This window comes from Chrysochloris asiatica, unplaced genomic scaffold (genome assembly GCF_000296735.1).
Source record: "Chrysochloris asiatica unplaced genomic scaffold, ChrAsi1.0 scaffold00139, whole genome shotgun sequence".
In the NCBI taxonomy this organism is placed as follows: Eukaryota; Metazoa; Chordata; class Mammalia; order Afrosoricida; family Chrysochloridae; genus Chrysochloris; species Chrysochloris asiatica.
In genome coordinates, this window is record NW_006408657.1 from 630,454 (window position 1) to 652,075 (window position 21,622).

Below are 21,622 nucleotides of genomic sequence, written 5' to 3' on the forward strand. Positions count from 1 at the left end.
GATACACAGTAAAGCAGTAATATAATACAATAGTAAGGCATATATTTGGTGAAGTCTGATATGTTGTGAAAATGCAATAAAACTGAAGTTTAAAAAAATAATTAGTAAATGTTACAGTGTTGGTGTTAAAACACAATATATTATGATACTCAAGTAAGAACCCAGTACCTGAAAACAGACATAACATGCCATGTGATGTTTATGCTTCAATTACATTGATTATGATTTACAGTTTAACACTCAGTGGTTATAAAGACAACAAAAGAATGTCCGAATTATGCTTAAAATGCAGCAATAAAGCTCTCAATTTTTATTCAAATATTTTGACAGACGCACTCCAGAACTAATGTCTAAAAAGTTAAAACAAAACAAAAAGATTAAAATAAAAGTATGCACTCTATTAAACTCTGCTTTTAGAATGAAACTTAAAACTTCATAGTACGATGTAAAATAACCCCTTTCTAAAACTCCTGGTTAAAGAAATAAAATAAAGAAAAAGCTCAACGTCACATAAAGGAAAAAATGTAAGACGAAAACCAAATCTTCATGTAATTTGTTACCTTAGAGCTTTGGGTTTTCTTTTGGAAATTATAAAGGAAAAAGAAATGGAGACAAATGTTCACATGTGGGCAAGTGGTGAAGCTGTGAAATCAGGAACACCCCAAAACCAAAGTGAGGTAGAAATAGCATGAGAAGCCGTGTTTGATGCTAATTATCATTAATAAAACAATGGACAAAACCCACTCTCCAACAGTTAATTACACGTGATGCAAGAGGTAACAGATTTGCAAAACGATAGGTCACAGGGCGATTTCTTTTGAATGAATGACAAAATCAGAGACAAATCAAACAACATGAAAGAGTAAAGCTTTTTCCTACCAGTTTTAAGCTTTTCCTCTTAGGTTTCTCACTCCTTTTTGGACAATTTTTGTTTGTTTGTATATTTAACCTGTCTAATCCATCAAAAAGTGTTTGGAGTAGCTTTTGGAGCATTTAAATAGATTGTTTGCCTTCTCAAATAGAAACTGTGGAATTACTTGCAGAGAAATGCAAAGCAGAGGAACACAGTTCATGGGTTTCTGGGCTGATGTTGAACAGTAGTATCACAATGTGATGGGGCTATTTGTTGTCTTACACATTTTCCCAAGGGTTACTTTAAATGAAGTGTTGCAGCATTTAAAATCACATTGCGATTTGAAAATCCTTACAAAAACACAACAAAACCAGAAAAAAAAAAGAAAAAGAAAAATGCTGCCATTTGATTTTGAGACAAGGGCAGTATACTTAAGTGGTAATTATAGAGCTCTCTGCGTATGCTTATGAACATTCATCCAATCCTTTATTTCAAGAATGGTCTGCTCCTTTGCAGGAATTGGCTGGGAATCCGTAGCTCTCTGGTCCTACCATTATTCTCCTACTGCCTGGGAATTTAAAATGCCTTGTGATGCGCCAACTTCCACTAGGACATCATTAAATCGAAATGGTGGCATTGACAGCAGCAGGATGCTGAAGGTAGGAACCACTGGATTACTCTAATATAGTAAGTCCTATATATTCATTCACATGTTCCTTTAAAGAGAAAATCAATACACTAGTTGTCAGTGGAAAGCTCAAAATGAGAAACATCTGGAGCACTAGATGATGCTTTAGAGTGTGGTAGTTCCCTTCTGGCTTCAGGTTCCAGCGAAATTTTATTCTAGACCAGCAGGTAAGCCTGGATGATGAGAGGCAATTTCTTTCCATTAGGAAGTGGCAGGAACATTTGAACAAGAAATTGAAAAGCTTTCTAAAAATGTATATAGATTTATCTATACATCTATAGTATGTATATACTTATAGACATATAGCCAAGTAAAGTAAAACCCTACAACCAGCCCCACTCGGTCAACAATCCCCAAAAGAGTAAGGTAGAATAGTTATTTGGTGATATTAGAGAAAGGTCTATCTTTAATATGCAAGAAAGGAAAACAAAGCCATGAATTTCATATGGATATCACGCTTAAAGGATGCAAACAATGCACTGCCTCAACGTTTGTATGTGTGTGCGTATGTGTGTTCACTTTTAGGGGTTTTTATAAACAACTTTTTTATTTTTTTATAAAGCACACTTTAGTTTACAATCTTTCTTTATAACTGTTATAAATTTTTTAAACAACCCAAAATGCGTTCCATATAAAGAAATGGCAAGTTATTTAGCTATCAAGATTTTACATGTAGTTTTCTTATAACTTTTTTGTACAATTGCATAGACGTGTAAAACCTGCCATTGTTAACAAAACAATAACAGACTTAGAAACTACTGAAATCTACAGTATAGTACCACTACCCTTCACAAAAATATAGATTTTTTTTTTCTTGTAAACTCTTACTGTCTAATCCTCTTTTTTTGTATGAATATTATAAAAACCATGCGGGAATCAGGAGTTGTAAAACATTTATTCTGCCCCTTCTTCATCTGTCATGACTGAAACTAAGGACTCCATCGCTCTGCCCAAATCATCTGCCATGTGGAAAAGGCTTCCTACATTGTGTCCTGAAAAACAGAGAGAAAGAAAGACTTTACAAAGGATGCCACTATCATCATCTTGATTCTCTGCCACTGGGCAAATCACTCCCCATTTCTAAGTAAAACAACACAGAAGCTGCATCGAGGGTATACACAACAAGGTTGGATTTTCACCAGTTTCCAGAAGCAAAGCCTTGTTAAATGAAGTCATTACACGTTGTTAGTATCAGCTTAACATTGGACCAGCCTATTGTTATTGTTTAAATGGAAAAATGTCAAACACTGCACTCATATTCCCAATGTAAATATCATACAGTAAAAGGATCCCATGTAAATACACAGGCTTACTACTGTCCTAACAGCTATACTTCATGATGGGATATACCTTTCCCGTCCACCTCTTGCTGCAGGCATCATTATTTATGAGCTACTTATAAGTTTTCACTATCAAACCAACACCACCATAACTACCATTACTGTTACCATCACCACCACCACCATCGCTTCCAACTCCCTCACTACTCCCACCACCAGTCTCACTAGTATCCTATCACTAATTGTATGCCACCATTATGCCTACCACCACCCTCGCCTCCAATATCGCCACTACTTCCACCATCACCACCATCACAGGAAGCCTACATTTCCCAACTGTTCCAAGCTACTGACTCACTTTGGAGGCTATGGTGGAAGTGACTATTTTCTGTTTTTACTTGGGTTGAAAAACTCTTGCTTTGACCTTTTTGTACATGATTAACATTTGAATTAGAAACTTTCAGAATAAAAATCCCTTTTCAGTTCAAATGACTCCAGAGCCTAATTATAATATGACCCACATGTATAAGCATGGATTTGGGTAATCCGTGAATCTATCTTTGGTCTCTCCCTAAATGTGGGTTAATTATCAAGATAACCTTTTAATAATCATGTGCCACGACCTAGCAGTAGTTCTCCAGCATGGAACTTAAGAGCAGTACAATGTCTCTGGGTGCTTTGGAACAAACTTGAGATCTAGTGTAAGATTTATTGCTTGCCTTTTCATATCGGCCCCCTATTTTTAATTCTCGGATATTAGTAAATCATTCCACTATACAAGTACTTCCCTTGGAACTAAAAATGTTTTACTGGCTATTACTACCTTGCCATGTATCAACTGTACAGAATCCCATAACAATTGTTAAAATCCCAATAAAAATTAAATATAGACTAGGACAGGTATTCTAGTCTAATATTTATTTCAAGAGACATACCTTTTTAAAAAAAAATATGAGCGAGAATATCTGAAGAGGACTCATGGGTAAGCACTTAAACAGTAACGGCACCAGATCAAGCTCAGACTTATTAAAAGTTGAATGCCATTCAGCCATTTATACTAAGCCAGCCACGTTTGTAAATCTCTTTGAACTTTATTAATGCAAAGAGTTTTAGTGCGAAATAATTATGTTTTAGAAAAATAACTTTGGACTTTAGTTGAGACTGCAAATATGAAAACTTTTAGCAAAGCAAATGGACTGTTCGTAAAGTGGGTTAATAGTTTGGCAGTCCTTAGTGAAGTATTAAAATCATCTTTGTGTTTTTATAAACCATAAAAGTCACAGGTAGACACAGTAGGCCCTTTGTTCCTCCTTAAAGCTTATAGCAAAAATATAGAATTACTGCCTCCAGGTTGGAGGGCTTCCCCTATATCTACTTTTGATAGCCCAGCCCCTTTGGGAAACCTGTATAATTATTCATGCATAATTGAACATCGATGGACTAACTGCAGATTTTTAATTACTTACAATCTTAACTGCTATTAACAAAATCCAAGACTTTAACAACCTGATACCTGAATATAATTCAAATGGTTTTTCATTATCCTTATGCAATTATATATACTACGTTATCATTGTTAACTGTCATCAAGTTGGTTCTGACTCATAGCGACCCTGTATAGGGTTTCTGAAGAGCAGACCACAAGACATAAAGTAAAGAGGAAAGAACTAATCCTCTCCCCTTGCTTTATTGATATGAATCAAAAAATGTCTTGTAAGGCTGTATGCTAGGTAATGTGGATAGTTGAAAAGATAATAAAAACAGGTAGACACATTTAGAGATTATACAGTCCAGTGATGTGTCCACTCCCTGAAAGGATGCTCAGTTACTGCAGAAACTTCTTGAGTCTCTCAAGAGGCATACGTTCGAGGGGCATATGGGATTTAAACATTTACCAAGTAATCTTTTCAATATGCCATGCTGTTAAGTGTCTTCGAGTCAGTTCTGACTCATAGCAACCCTGCATATGGTTTCTGAAAAGTGGCTGGTGAGTTTGAACTGCTGATCTTGCGATTCAAACCTTGAGATTGAGTGCTTATCCTATGGTGCCACACCAGGCCTCCAATATGCCTGATGCAGCCTCAAAATGTCAGGTGGCCTTTCGTTGGTAAGACTTAAATTTCCAAAATCAGATCTTGTGACCATCTCTCTGCTATAAAATCAAGAACTCTGGAGGCACCTGACCATATATATCTATTTGATTATTTCATTTACAAATACATGCTTTATCAGAATTAAAATGTTTTTCATGGAAGCTTTCATTGGATCCAGAAACAAAAATTTCATCTCTTTGACAAAATACTACCCAAAAGAATCATACCTCAACTCACTGGGAGGAGTAAAGCTGCACTGTGATATGGGTATAGATATAGATTTCTACCACAGTTCTAGTACCCATGTGTGTAGGACAGAACATTAGTAAGGTCATTAATTTTACCTGACATATTTTTCTAAAGTCAAAGCAAAAATCTCATACTATGAGTGCAAAGAGGCACTGAAGGATGCCAGCATTCAGGCATTTGCAATCAGCTGCAGGCACAAGTTGATGCAAAAAAAAGTCTATAGAAAGTATTAATTTAATCCATTCTTAAGCAAGGACTGCTGAACACAAAGGCACCATGTGTTAAACATTAGGGCAGTTGTATGTTTTTCCAAGCTTGTGCTAATTGCAACACATTTAGTCTCACACGCCACCGCTGCCTGAGGGAGTTGTTTTCCACAGCGATTGGAATTGAGACTTTCTGGAAAAGATCCAAGACCTCAATAGCAATCTGGCACTCTATTTTTTTTTAAATACAATTCCCAAATAAATGGGTAGCATTCAATTGGCCAAAGCAAAGTCACAATACTGCAGTGAAATGTGTTTCCCTCCACCACCTTCCCCCCCTATAATTTAATCTTTCAAAAAGAAAATCTGGTCTATTGTACATGTGGGGCATTTTCACAGCATTAAAAATCATTATCATTTCGGTTCTCTCACTTTCTGGAAACTTATCTGACTATATTACACCTGAAGTATCCAAATGCCCGATACTGCCTCAATTATATGTGCTGAATTCTTCTAAAATTCATTCATGAGAGAAATATGTTCAGGGTGGTCAAAATGATGGGACAACTTTTCACAAAAAGTTCAAATAAACTTTAAGGGGCACTTACCATACGAATGAACCAAAGAAGTTTCACATAAGAAGGCTATGAGACAGGCAAATCGTCAGGAGCATTCAATGCTTTATGGATTCAGGTTTTCTCGGTTTCTCCTCCTAGTCTACCCCTCACCCTCCTCCCTGAGATCCCACCCCAAAGCCTTGGAAGGGAGCAGTGTTATAGACACACTGCAGGATCAAGAATCCATCAGACTTCAGATGGCATGGTGTTGGCAGAATTTCTAGTATGACTCCTCATGTTGAAGTGAATCAGTGTCTATTCTTGCCCTCCTCTAGCTAAGGAGATCAACGTCTTCTCACAGGGCTCTTTACACATTGAACCTGACTCCCAGACCAGTACATATTGATGACTATTGTCATACCACAGGGGGGCCTTTATTCTCCCCTCTTTCACATTAAGGTGTTGGTATGGACAATCTTGTTCCACTCAGGCTGTCAACTCAACATTTTGTCATCTAATGATCATTTGATGTTCAGACAGTATTCCTGGTAGAACAGAAGTAAGAAGCATTATTCACTGTAAAACCCCCAACCATATTCAGTGATAATGCTGTATCTTACCCCTTTCACAGCAATGTTATTGGTGGTGGTGTTATGTGCCTTTGAGTTGACAGGCTAGAACTGCTGCATAGGGGTTTCTAGGCTGAAATCCTTATGGGAGCAGATCACTTAGTCTTCTTCCTGTAGAATGGAGTTCAAACCTTCTACCTTATGGAAAACAGCTGGGCACTTAACCATTGACTCATCAGGGCTCTTTTTATATCCCACAAATAGGCATTTTCATAAAACTTTCAGGACTCCAATATCTACATTTCCATGGAGTTGGTTATTATTCTATCTGGCTCCAAATACCAAATAAAAAATTGAGTGTCCTCTAAAGAACACAGAAAGTGATCTATGCCTATCAAACATCATTGTCTAAAGTGGCACTATAGCTCAGGAGTTAAGAGTATGGATCTGGAGCTAGACTTCCTAGATCCCAATCCTGGTTCTGTCACCTTGAACACATTGCTTACCCTCTCTCATTGACTCTGTTTCCTTATCTGTAAAATGGGTTTCATCAGCATACCTACCTCAGAGCTTTGTCATGAAGATTACATGATGAAAAATGAGACAAGTGTTTAGAACAGTACCTGACACACAGCAAGTGCTCCAAAAATGCTAGCTAAAATGGGAAAAAACTGTAGAAACCAGGGGAAAATAAACAAAATGAAGTCATCCGAGAAGAATGAAAACCAAGGGTGCTGGCAGACAATGCTAGAGAGTCCTAGATGTGGAAGGAAGTTGTATGATTCATCATGTATGTTCAAGACTAGATTGATTTTGGAGATTTTATTTGTGTTACAAATAGCGACAGATGAGGAACTGCAGGATTCCAACCTAGGGACTACAAAGATTGCCATTTTTAAGAGCTCGTTGCTCCCCCATCCCCTGGTCCTGTCATCATGGTAATGAACATTTGAGGAATGTTCCTCATGAGCTGCAAGTGGAGAGGTAGCTACCACCCTTACATGACAACACAATGTGTAATACACACATGCGCGTGCACACACACAATTCTTACACAAACGCCAAACATAGAAAGCAGGATGAGACAGACAGAAGCCATGGCTGTGAGTCTGAATCTCACTAACCTCTCTCATTGGCTTTCCAGGGGTATTTCTTCCTTTAATAATAGAGAGAGGGAGAGGCAGAGATATCAGAAAACAAAACAAAAACAAAACAAAAAAAACTATGCGTAAATATACAGTTTCATACCAAATTTGCTTCTTTAACCAAACAAATGTTGAGATGACAATTCTTTTATTCCCTTCTGGATAAAACAAAACAAAACAAAACAGGAACCAAAAGCCCAAAAGACACATCTAGTCAAATAACTTTACATACACTTAAAATCAGTGTAAACAGATGACAAGATCCAGGAGACATCGCTTATAGAATCCATAGAGTTCACACATCAAACTGAATGGAATCTGGCACAGATATAGAAATCTGATCAATTGAGCATTGCTTTCAAGGGTGACTGTAGAATCTCAGATTTCATGGCCCCAAAGCTCAGAATCTCTTCACTCTGGACTTGACAATCAGCACACTGAGACATAACAGTAGTTGACTTTGTATGCCAAAAGTCTGCACCCCAAATGCAAGGCAAGATCCTACAGAGACTGGGCTCTACCCTTTTTGGAGAATGTATCTATTTGGTAGAAGGCGAGGAGCCCTGTGATAGGATTGGAGGAATTTGAGGAAATAATGAGGTGGAGAGAAAAGGTTAGCCCTCCAATGGGCAAGCCACAGGACCACATCCAAGAATAAGCCTTTCATTTCCTCCTCATAATTCAATAGACATCAAAAGTCTTGAAAGTCAAAGTTACAGATTTGTGTGCTTTATAGAACTCTATTATTCAGTGACACTTAACACTTAACAACAACAACATCTAATTATTTTTGAATAGCAGATTTTGATGATACAGTGTTCTATGATAATACTCATAATTGGACAGAAAATTGATAACCCTCAACCATACCTCACATGTGTTGGAATTTCCTTTTACCTCCAGGGTCTTCAAATAGAAATACTGATTTTCCAACTTTCTGGAACAATTACTAAAGCAATCTTATATGGAATCTTATATGCAGTTAGAACAGATAAAAACAGAGCTGTGTGAGAATCCATATACTATCTCCCATCCCACCTGACCACCATGCTCAGTGGCTCCAAGATGACTAGAATTCCATGGAACAATTTGAGAATGACACATCTAGAACGAAGAAGTATGAAGACAGTATTTCAAGAGAAACCTTCCAAAACTCAAATATAGTGCTCAATATTTCTAGTACACATTTAAAGGTTTTGTAAGGGTGATTTTCCTTCTTTTCTTCCTTTCCTGAGTGAGCTAGAGATTTCTTTGTTGTTGTTGTTAAGTGCCGTCAAGTCATTTCCGACTCATAGTGATCCAGGATAGGGTTTTTGAGGAGCGTCTGATGAGTTTGAATTGCCGACCTTGTGATTCAAACCAATCATACAGTCCAGTGCTTATCCTACAGGGTCACACACACATTTCACCATGTCACAACACTCCTCAAAACAGGGAACTGAGAGTAGTGGGTATTACCAGTGATAGGCCCAAGCTAGATGACAAGAAAACGTGATGAGAGGACAATTTCATTTCATCCTTCGTACCTCAAATGAATCCTAACATGAATTATTCATTCACTCCTTTCTTTTTGACTTAGTCACAAGGGTTTATTTTTTAATCTTTATACTTCATAGTTATCCTGCCAATATATTTAACGTTCATCCCCACAAAACAGTGAGCTCCTTGAGAAAAGGGCCCACATGTTGTTCACCTACATCTCTATCCCCAATACCTTGCCATGTACCTAGATCTATTTGATAAATGTGGACTAAACTGAATTGGTAAAGGAACAGCTAGGTCATGATCAGAAGTTCTTTTTTGTTACAAGCAATGTGACCTTGCCTGCTGGCCTTTAGCTTGGTTACTAAGGGCTGGTGACATTCTGGCTTGTAACTCTTGTCTATTTAAAAAAAAAAAAAAAAAACTTTAGGAAAGACACTGTTGCTAGAAAGCAATATGATCTAATTTCAGAAAGAAATGATGGTTCCAGGGATGACTAAGTTTACATATTTGTATCGTCATATTCAGAGCTCAATACCGTTTGGTCACTGCTGAATATACAGCAAATTCTTTGTGTTTCATTTTGGGTACGTCTTTGGAAACCATAGTTGATGTCCAACGGCCCCCTCAAAGCCATGTTAAATGGCATTGCCTTTCAAAAGCCTTCCTCATCATTGGGGTCCCAATATGCTCATTAACAGAGCACAAAAGGAAGATCCATTTTTGTTTAAAAGAGAAAAAGTTCAAGCCAAACGCTGTCTTCTAATGATTGGGAATTGTCCTATACAGACAAAATAGAAGTTAATTGGTTACAACATTTTTTTAAAGTTATTCACCAAATATAGGTGCATAAATAAAACAAAGCAGTAGAAGTGCTAGATCAAAGCTCTACTTTATAAAAATGTTCTATGGGAATGAGTTTCCTTAGGCCTCCACCTAGGGTGCCCATCTGGCAATGTGGTATGTTGTCAGGAAATGAATCAAGAGAAAAGGGAAGTGCGCTGGGGGAGTCTGGAGTCTAAATAAAGCATTTAGTCAGGACTTGAAAAGTCTAGTTTCCTCATGGAGTATGAACCTGAAATTGTTCGTTGTAATTAATTATTTCAGAGTTGTACTTTACTTGCAGGATGTGACTCTTTCCGGGTGTCCTGTATAGGGTTTCCAAGAACAGGTGGTAGGTTTGAACTGCCGACCTTGTGATCAACAATCCAGTGCTTATCATACAGTACCACATCGGGTCTCTTATCTTAGCTGATTAAAAAGGTTAAGGAAAAAAGAGTCTCATTTTAGGCTTTCTGTTTTACTATAGGTCAAAGAAGACTGAAATAGGTACACTTTAATTCCTTGGCCCTTGTAGTATGTATGCGCCCATAGACAATATGTAAATGAATGGATGTGACTTTATTTCAATAAAATTTTACTTATATATTTATAAAAACAGGCAGTGAACCAAATCTGGCCCTTAGTGTAAAGGGATAAATGCTCAAATCCTTTGTGAAGCAGATGGAAACCAGAATAGTCCTCAAAAGGAGGCAAATGATGCTTCCACAGACCTGCCCTTTGTTCCTTATGTTGCTCTTCCAGAAGAGAATCAGAGAACAAGAATTGAATTTTATAAGATGGCAGGTTTTACAGACAAAACTATTGAGCTGGTAATGTAGGAACATTTAATACAATGTATGTGGGCTTTTGGATGAGGGGGGTGATATGAAAGGAAGAGGATGGCATGAGCTATCTGGGATGAAAATAAAGTGGCAGAAGTCAGCAGATAAGAGAATATATAAGGCAGCAGAAACCCCCATATTACACTGCGCGCTGTTTTCTAGATTGCCTCACTGTACTGAAGAATTTATCTTCGATCCTATCATTCATTAATCTATAGAAAATGGCACCTTATTTTAGAAAGCCCGGTAGCACATTATTGACTAGGGAAGTACTTGTTTTGTTAATGCACACACATGGAAAATATCTATGTTAGACTGCAAATGGCTTGGAGGGGCTTATTTTTAAATTATACTTATTGGCTGTTCCACCCATGTAGTGCTCTGGTAGAATAAGGGTGGAGATTTAGAAGGCATCTCTTAACTTTTATTACTGAGGAATTCAACTTCTATATATAGATAGATGGCACTTAACAACAACGACATATAGATAGAGGGGGAGATTAGAGATAGATAAGAGGCAGATTAGACAAAAAAATTGGCTAATGTTCAGTGTTTAATGTACATGGATACACTTAATCCCCCTAGCAGTTGTGAACTGATTATAACTACATGATTATTCAGGAAAGATGAAATCACAGAACGAAATGTACATACATTCACACCTTGAATACACTATAGTTTATAGTGTCTATTATGTAGGAGAATGCTGGCCATTGGTTTATTACTAAATGGAAACACATGCAACCCCTTTATTAATTTGGATAGCAGTTAAGCAATGTCATTGAAATAAGATCAGAAGCTGAATTTCACTGCTGAATGGCCATGAGCAAGGCACTTAGAGTCTCTGCGCATCCAGGTACTCTTTGTAAAAATGAAAGCTACGGTTGGAAAGTTTTGGTCCAGCTCTAAGTCAAAATGATGGTAAAGGATAACAAAAAGTTGTGCATTTAGAGTATATCATTTCCCTAGCTAGGTATTTCACATTTATAAAAAAACTACCATTTTAAAAAAGTCTTTTCCTCTGTGGGCAATTATCTAGCAGGGTTAAATAAACCAGGAGGTGGTATTTAATAGCACATTTCCACTAAATGTCAGACCTCTGGCTCTGACATCTGTTTTGAGTTATTCAAACAGCTGTCCAAAACAGCTGTAGTAATTGGGAACTTCATCTTTTGGTAACACAACAATGGGAACATGGATGGCAGACTTAGATTAAAAGTAAAAAATCCTCCAAAACATTAGCAAGATTTTGGTAGAAACATTCAAGGTTAAATAATAATAATAATAAATTTATGTTTTCAAAAGATATTCAGCTGGCCAAAGACAATCAGTATTTGTTAAAACAATATTTTTAAACCACTGGATCAGAAAACCAATTTAGTGAGTTGCAGCCAGTATTTTATTTTTAAATAAACTGAATAGTGAAACAGTATACATTACACATGGTATGAAAATTGTATCATCATAAAACTTTTATTTGATCTATATATGTATATATGACTAACATGTATTTGTGTGGTATATGTATGATGTTGTTGTTGTTAATAAGTACCATTAAGTTGGTTCCAACTCACAGCAACCTTATGTAGGGTTTTCAAGGAGCAGCTGGTAGACTTGAACCACCAACCTCATGGTTAGCAGTTCTCTCTTTACCCTAAAGTGCCACACTAGGGCACCACATATGATATGGTAGGTGTATATATACTCATCCACACAACTTACTTCATATCTTCATTTCAGTTTGAGATGTAAAATGTTTTTCTTGTTACAGATAATTGTCAAAGGAGGTTGAAAGTCACTGTGCTGTATATGCCAAATAGTTATATAGGAAATAGAGACTGAACAAATGACTTTTCAAGGCTTTTCCATTTGAGAGAGTCCTTAATACTGTGATGCTCCTGAAACATTCTCCAGGAATTTTCTTTACTATTATTGTAATAAACCCCACCCCTCTTTTTTTAAAGAAATGAGGATGCTAAAATGTGCTGCTATGGAAAACCCCAGTTTTGAGTCAACTTGGCCATGCCATCACTCCCAGTTTTGTGTGGTTGTCCTCAATTTTTGTGATCCGAGGTAATTATTGTCATTTGCTGCAAATACTGACCTCTGTGTGTTAATGAGGTAGGAATAGGTTATGGTTGTTATGTTAATGAAACAAAATTAGGGTGGGAGGCAAAGCCCTTACTGAGGTCACAGCCCTGAGCCAATGCAAGAGGAGTTTCCCTGGGATATAGCACGCAGCACCTTTTATCTAAAAAGGGATAAAAAAAAGAAGTGAGCCAGAGAGAGAGGAACTTCAGTACCACCATGTAAGAAGACTCACCAAGAAAGATGAGCCAGGAGTGGAGTGTGTCCTTTGGATCGGCGGTCAATGTGTTGACAGCCTCCTATTGTTGTTGTTAGGTGCCATCGAGTCGGCACCGACCCATAACGACCTTATGCACAGCAGACTGAGAACCTCCTAGACCCAAGGAAAGTTTGATGCCAAGACACATGGGGATCTCTGAGGAATGCTGGGCCCACAGATGTTCAAAGACGATGAGGACCTTCCCCCAGAGCTGAGAGAGAGAGAGAACTTCCCCCTAAAGTTGGACCTCTAAATTTGGACTTCTACCTTCCTAAAGTGATGTTCAAGCCATCCACTTGTGGCATTTCTGCTAAAACTAAAACAGCATATTTGTTTTTAATAAGGATGAGAGTTTTATCCATTTGAATTTTGGGGGCAAAGGCCTATGATAAGGCTTCATTTGGTAGGAATTAGCAAAACAAGAAAAACTGCCCCAAAAGACTTACTGATTTCCCAGCACTCAACTACTCTCTTTTCATCCGTTTTATGCTTATTTGAGTTTTCAGGAATATGAATTAATTCTTTCAGGCCACTGTGGGACTACTGACTGAGTAGGGACTTAGTTAATAGAACTAGTATCAGACACCGCCTCCTTTTTCTATATTTGAAAACTCAAATCAACACTTAGGGGACGCTAAGCTCTGGTAGAGTAGTGGTTACGAATTGGGCTGCAAGCCACAAGGTCAGCAGTTCGAAACTACCAGCGGTTCCGCGGGAGAAAGATGAGGCGGTCTGCTCCTGTAAAGATTTACAGCCTCAGAAACTCTGTGTAGGGTCGCTATGGGTTGGAACCGACTCCACGGCACATAACAACAACAACAAGCTTCCATAAGCACCAACTTAGTAATCACTATCCAGGCAGCCTGTACAAATAATTTCCCAAGATTCCTCAGAAGTAAATCAACATCATACAAGTAGAATTAAATACACTATTAGAGATGGCTTTCTACTCCCGTAAGGATTTACACCCTCAGAAACCCTGTTACAGGGTCGCTATGGGTCGGAACCGACTCGACGGCACTTAACAACAACAACAACAACATTAGAGATGCTAACTGCCAAATACTGTATTAGAGGTGATATGTTTCTGGTTTTGCCAGGTGGCTTCTTTCAAATCCTGTAGTGTCTAGCTTTAAGAACTCTAATGGGGAATGTTAACTAGGATGTACCAGAGACCTAGGTACAAAATGTCCTTTAAGGAGGCAAGGCTGCTTATGAGAAAACAGAGCCATGCACCCTCCTGTAGCCTCTTCTCTGATATTGTTGTTGTTGTATTGTGAACTGCTGTCGAGTCAGTTTCCACTCATAGTGACCCTGTATAGTGTTTCTGAGGAGTGATGTGTGTTTGAACTGCTGACCTTGTGGTTGGCAGTCATTTAGGTGTGGAAGAGGTGACCAGGACATCAGCAAAGCAGTCCTAATGTCCCACAGCATACGGTTGGTTCAAGGAGAAGTTTGGAGGTACTGAACTGTATACTATACATGAGGTCAAAAAGATTTGCTCCCCCTCTCCACCTCAGTAACAACGTGACCTTGAAGGAGACACTTCTTTTGCCCGAGGTTAATTAACCCCTTCCTAGTTATCTAACAGAGTAATTCTTGGATTCATTCATGCCATAGCTATCTCCATCATTAATAATGGATCGTGATTTGAACTTCTTTGGAACTCTGCATCCCTAATAGACCATAAGCTCCTTGAAGGTAAAGAACTTTGACGGCAAAGTCTTTCTACCAGCACACAGTAGGCACTAATCAAAGCTGACGGGATGAAACAATGAGGATAAAGGTGAAAGCATTTATTTATGCACAACTTGGGCATAATCTTTTCATTATGAATAATGACATCTAGGGAGAGGAGACGCCTAAGATAGTCAGGATGGGACTAGGGGTGGGTGGTGTGAGGGTGGGTGGAAGACAGATAAGATTTTTATCTGTTAAAATCAACACATCAGAGGCGCTCAGCAGTGAAAAGATGGCTGGTGAAGACATTTAAAATTAGCTTCCCCTGATGGTTCCTTAGCAACGCTCTATCAGAACATTATTGCTTTTAATGTGCACTGCACAACATTCACTCATACATCAAATAGGGAGGAAATGACCATTGTTCACTGACACTGAATAAAGGATACGAAAACCACACCTCAAAGCACCCTCCTCCTGATGGCCCTTGTGGAGAGGAACAAGTAGTCCAGATTTTCTGCCACCCTTCTGTCCCAGTGCTGCCCTTTCAGGGGTATCAATTACTGGCCACAAAGCTTTGTGTTTCCCCCCCATTATGCTTCTCTAGGCTTTCCCTCTGTGTGATGAAAGGTGACTGCTGCCAGTCTTCTTATTTGTTGAAAGGAGGTGGTCAGGGCCTTTGCTCTGTGTCAGGGCAATAATAAAGCAAACTACATACCCCAGTAGCAGCACCAAAAAATACTTTAGATGAGGCAAGATATCTGACTGGAGAGAAAATTCTGTGTGGGTAAAATACTGCCTCTATATGACTGGCAAAATGCCCAAGGCCAAAGTGATGACCAGAAAGAAAAATAACATTAATGCCTTTCTTTGCTAAGTCTGTATTCTGTATTCCATGTATGGAAAATAAAGATATAATAAGAAGTCAACTATTACATGAAGATTTAGTCAGATCTATGTGGAAATGATGGGGTAAGGTGTAAGTTTTAAGTATAAAGGGCATCAGATTGAGAATCCCTACAACCACTGTTCACTAAGCACGTTATATGTCTTGCCACAGTGCAAAGGACCGGTATGTTAACAGCAAAGACCCCATCAAAGCATTCATTTCTTTGTCTATGAAAGTTACATAATAATCACTCTTAGGTAAAAGGTACCTCCTAATTGACACTTTATAAATATCAGGTAGCAGTCTTATTTCTAGAAACATCATGATTACCCAGGTATTTGAATTGGAACTACTCCAAACCCAAAATTCATACTTAAAAAAAGAAAATCTGCTGGCTATGATTCCAAATAGACCTTCTGTTAGCAAGTGTCTCATTCAACATGGAAAACACACACATCACTTGAGTATGAAGTGAGTGTTTGAGCTAATTCCAATAATTCTATATTACTTACAGGGACTGAGGCTTACCTCTTGAACTGGGGAAGGAATTGTTCAGTTGTTCCATCACTTCCTCTAACCCTGTGCTTGTGTCCTGGGCAGGGCTGAGAAGGTCTTCCTCACCTTAATGAAAGCAAAACAAATAAAGGCAAATTGCAATTAAATTACAGATTGAAGTATGTCCCTGTAAAATATGTGTTGGAAATTCAAATCTCTAAACCCCTGATTATTATCCCATTTGGGAACTGTTATGTTACTGAAGCCAAATTCATGTTAAAATATCCTGGTGTAGGATAAGCACTGGACTGCTAATTGCAATATCAGTAGTTCAAACCCAATAGCTTCATGGAAACCCAATGGTTGGTTGGTTGTGTGCAGTGGAATCAGTTCTGACTCATAATGACCCTGTATAGGGTTTGTTGTAGTTATGTGCCGTGGAGTCAGTTCTGACTCATAGCGACCCTGTACAGGGTTTCCGAGGCTGTAAATCTTTACAGGGGCAGAAAGCCTCATCTTTCTCCCACGGAACAGCTGGTAGTTTTGAACTGCTGACCATGAGATTAGCAGCCTGATTCGTAACCACGATGCTATCAGAGCTCCTTTGGAAACTCTATACACGGTGCTGAGAAAGAACCAACTGACCATCACTTAAGGACAACATGCCCATGATTATAATGCCATCTGGGAGTGAGTGGTCTTTGTAATGTTAATAAGGCAGGGTTAGTGTAGGATGTATCTTGAGTCCATCTCTTGAGATATGAAAGCGATTAAACACTGGTGGGAGAAAGCCGAGATGGGAGAAGATAGATACATGCCACAAGAAGCCAAGGACTAAGGCCCTTTCTCCGGAGCCAACAGAGAGAAAGCCTTCTCCGAGAGCTGGTGTTCTGAATTTGGACTTCAAGCCTCCTAAACAGTATGAGAATACATTTCTAAGTGTTACGGCCACCCCCTTGTGGTATTTTAGTTCTAGCCACACTAGATAACTAAGACAAAGAAAAATTAGAAAAAAGGTCTAAGATCACATTTTTAGTATCACTAGAAATGAATTTTCCTTTGCTCATAAATAACAAATAAATAAAAACCCTCAAGCTGAGTCTTTAGAGAACAGCAATTCCTTAAAGGGAAGAAGAATTCCATGTAGTAATTTATCTATGTCATTATCCGTGAAGAGTAAAATTATGTATGTATTTAGAAGTGAAGCCAAAATTGGCAAATCACCATTAACAAATAAACTTTTTTTCTTTGCAATAAAACATTATTGCACACATGTATCTCTTCAGCACAAAAGACAAGAAGAATGTGACATTTGTATTTAATCTATGAGGTGAGGAGAGGGTGGCGACATTGAGGTGTTTTTATCCAACTCTTTCCTTTGTCATTGTGTTAAAAATGCAAACAAAACTCAAGTACCTTAAAGTCCTATGTCATAGAGAGAAATAAAAGTTGTATATGACCTATATAAGTAGTGAATATTCTAAGGACCCCAGAGATGGGACACTGTTGTTGTTGGTAAGTGCTGTCGAGTCGATTCCAACCCATAGAGACCCTGTATAGGGTTTCTGAGGAGAAGCTGGTGAGTTTGAACTGCCGACCTTGCAGTTCAAACGGCTGGCATACAGGGGCGTTATGTCCCTTTCCTCTTTGCTACTTGAGTCTATTTTTATCATGAGGTTTGGGAGGTGGAGAAGGTGATCTTTTTTTTTTTTTTTTTTTTAAGTTTCTTTGACTCTTTGTTTATGTGAGGATAGGATGATGATCTGGAAGTAAAGGTGTTTAGGGATGGATGGTCTTCTGCTGAGAGTGCGAGTCCCCTTGTACAGTTTTGGGATCAGCGCCTACTGTTTATTCACATGTCAAAGAAATCCACCTCAAACAGCATTTTCAGTGAGGGGGAATTTTCCTAAAGGCAAACAAAATTCATTTGAACTTTGGAGGTTATTTGAAACTAAGTTATCATAACATTCAATCTTCCCATAGTGAAAATAACCTCTCTTCAAGTTCTATTTTTCCAGTACATTGCCACTGCCATCTAAATCACGACCTTGTTTCAGCAAATCAATGAGAGTGAACATGCTTAAGGACAACCTCAGCTACAACATCTGACTTGAAAATTACTGGAAAGCTAAACCAAAACCAAATGCAACAAATACAAAGAAGTACAGGATCTTGTATTTGCTCATCATTTTCTTTGACCTATGCCAGTTGGATTTTCAGCTAAGATTATAGTCCTCTACTTATTGCTGTTTTCATCCAAGTTTTTTTTAAAGCACTAGTTAAAAGACTCCTCAGTAATTCTAACCATTAAGAGAAAATCTTATCCTACTTGGATGTAGGCTGTATACCCTTATTAAATGGAGGATTAAGAACTTGGGCTAAACAAAATCCTCTGATTCTGTGTCTCATTGTCACAAGCCATAGGAAACATCTCTGAAATACTATACAGGATTATCAGCACTGAAGGATAAAGGTCTCACAGCAGTTCCACTATCAATGTACCTATTCATCCACACCAAAAAAAACTCCCAACCAAACCCACTGCCATCAAATTGATTCACTCATGGTAACACACCAGTGTTTCAGAGTAGAACTGTGCTTCACAGGGTTTTCAATGCATGGCTGTCACTTGACAGAAGTAGTTCACCAGGCACCCCTGCCCTGTCATCCCCCACCCCATGGTATAGGTTCAAACAGCATACTATTTGCACTATCCTGTAATTCTGTTGATATGCACACACTAGGTGGAAAAATTCTAGACATTTTTCATTTAAATTTTCCTTGAATGTTCTGAAGCTCCCTCATGGATAAATACATGCACGCTTAAGTTGACTCCTTTAGAAGAGGAAAAGTGAACCTCACTAATTTTATTTTCCCATTTCCTGCAGCTTTAAAATCCCATTATTTGGTGAGGAGACTATGAATGAAACACTGCCAGGAAGAACAGGAGTCTAACAACTGCAGGGCTGACTCTAGCACTCTGTTTTATTACCAAAGCAAATTTTTGCCAAATTGGGAAGCATGAAGAATTTTTAATGGCAGCAAGTTCATTTATGATCCTTTCAGAATAAATCAGAACCAACAGAGACACTCATGAGCATCAATGCTAATATTTGTGACAGTTTAATTACATCATACTGGAGCTCTAGGAACTCAACTGTACTGTGTTAAGATTCAGGTTCAGTTCAAGTAAATGATTGGCATTTCTCTCCCTGAATTGTTTCCAAGAGAAAATTATAAAGTATAAACCTAATGATGTTAGCCAAGTTCATCCCCACAAATTCTCATCTGTGACTCTCGAATATGAGTGGCCCAATACAAATGTACAATTGGTATATTTGTTTTCATGGAGAACTTTCATGGCCATGATCAATGTATCCATTCATAGTAGTACATAACACGAATCCTGGTGTGGCACTGTAGGCTAATGTGTTAGACTGCAAAGTTGTTGGAACTGCAAGGTCGGTGGTTCAAGCTTAACAGCTGCTCCTCGGAAACCCTATACAGGGTCGCTATTGGTCGGAATCAACTTGACAGCACTTCACAACAACAATACATAAACAAGGAAAGCTGAATCTTCTTTTCTTCTTTTCTTAGGATTCACAAAAGTCAAAAAGTCTTTTGAGAAGTGGGGCTTGATGGCGCCTAGGGTGGAGGTGCAATGAAGTTCACCGTCAACAATAACACAGAATACCAGGCAAAGCAGATCCAGGGCAGAACTCCAAAACTCGGAACCACAGAGAGAAGAATATTTTAAAAGTGTTGGGGCTTGTAGCTTGTGGAAATTGGGGCCGAAGTAAAAAGATCGCATACTTTTGAATCTGCTGGGCTGGGTTGGGCTTGGAGACCCGGAGCCGACATCTTGGGTGAGACCAAACAGAAGGATCAAGCAGGGGGAGTAGAAAAACTACGGAAAAATGCTGCGGGAACCTTGGGGCAAAGGTGGACAATACACTTTGTCAATTTTGCTTTGTTCTGATTTTCATTCTTTTTTTTTTTTTTTTGGTATCTGGTCATTGGCGCATCCACTGTTTGCCCACCTCCATTCTGGTGACTACAGGGGGAGCCTGAGCGAGTGGACAACCCCACACTCACCACTGGTGGGTTCTTCTGCCACACATGTGCACAGATACTCAGCCCAACAGCAGGCCCTGAACGTTTTTTATTTGTTTGTATTTGTTCTGTTTTTTTAATACGGGAAAGGGCAGGACAGGGCTGTAGAAAGGGAAAGAGAGTTTAAAAACAAAATAGGCCAAAAATTAAATTAAATTAAAGCTTCAGGTATAGCACAACAACCAACGCTGGCATCTTGAAATCTCTCAGGCAGCTTTGAAAGTAAGAAGGTGAAGAGAAGACATTAAAGTCATACTCATATTAGTTTACATTTTTTTTTTCTTTTTCTTCTCTCCCTCCTCTCCCTTTTCTGTGATTAGAGACTGCAGTATTCAGTCTACTTTTTGTTGTTGCTGTTTTTTAGTCTTTTTTTTCTGCTGGTGCTGTTTTGCTGTTATATGCCCTCCTTCTGTGTTTGGAGGACTCTTTGTATCCCTATATTATACAAGAAGAGTCAGCAACTGCTGCCATATAGGCAAGATACAATCACATGCTATAAAACACCAAAATACACGCAAGAACCAATACCAACAGCCATATAACAGGGAAACAGACAACACCTGTGAAAGTTACTCTGCGTTAAGCAATAAGAAGAGTGAAAACGGAAGCCCACATCCTGATCACTTCTTCCTGGAAGCAATCAGAAAGCATAAAAAATTACCAAAACACATACTCAATGAAGTATTAAGGCCACAGATAAACATTAAACCATATCAGCACATGTCCAGAAACAAGATAAAATGTCTGACACAAATGTCCTAGAGGTAGACCTGGACTCCATTCTGGAAGGAGGACAGGCCTTGGAAATGCCTGAGAAGGAATTCAGAAAAATGAATATAAAATATTTCAAAACACTTTACAATGGAGTGGAGAAAAACAAAGAAGAAGTCAGGAACATGCTACAGGAAGAATCAAATAAGATAGATACAGCATTGGAAACAATTCAAAACCTACAGAAAGAGGTCCAAACGATCAATAACAGAATATCAGAAATAGACAATACTCTGAAAGGGCAGAGGAATAGAATAGATGAGATGGAAGGCAGGAAGAACCAGTGAGCTAGAAGACAAATCTCTCAATACCACTAAGATAGAAGAACAAACACAAAAAAGGATAAATGAATCTGACGAAGGTCTAAGATTCATGTTGGACAACATGAAGAGGAACAACTTAGGAATTATAGGCATTCCAGAACAAGAAGAATCACACAAGTCCACAGAAGAAATAGTTGAAGAACTGCTGGAAGAAAATTTCTCTAACATCCTGAAAAGTGAAAAGATAAACATTCAAGAAGCTCAACGAACCCCAGGAA

General features: G+C 38.4%; 1 protein-coding gene across 6 annotated transcripts in view; it reads right to left on the reverse strand.

Annotated features, from left to right (window-relative positions):
• Positions 1 to 1,317: 1,317 nt before the first annotated feature.
• Positions 1,318 to 21,622, reverse strand: part of LOC102838260 (dystrophin-like) — a 3,237,302-nt gene continuing 3,216,997 nt past the window's right edge. For 2 of the 6 annotated variants that reach the window (XM_006870146.1, XM_006870147.1), the window contains 2 exons: positions 16,231 to 16,323; positions 2,436 to 2,533 (listed from right to left, as the gene is read on the reverse strand). In XM_006870146.1, the coding sequence (XP_006870208.1) occupies positions 2,436 to 2,533; positions 16,231 to 16,323 (191 nt within the window). Of the gene's footprint in view, positions 2,534 to 7,619; positions 7,652 to 16,230; positions 16,324 to 21,622 lie in introns of all 6 variants that reach the window. The other 4 variants (XM_006870143.1, XM_006870144.1, XM_006870145.1 and 1 more) reach the window with 4 other exon arrangements.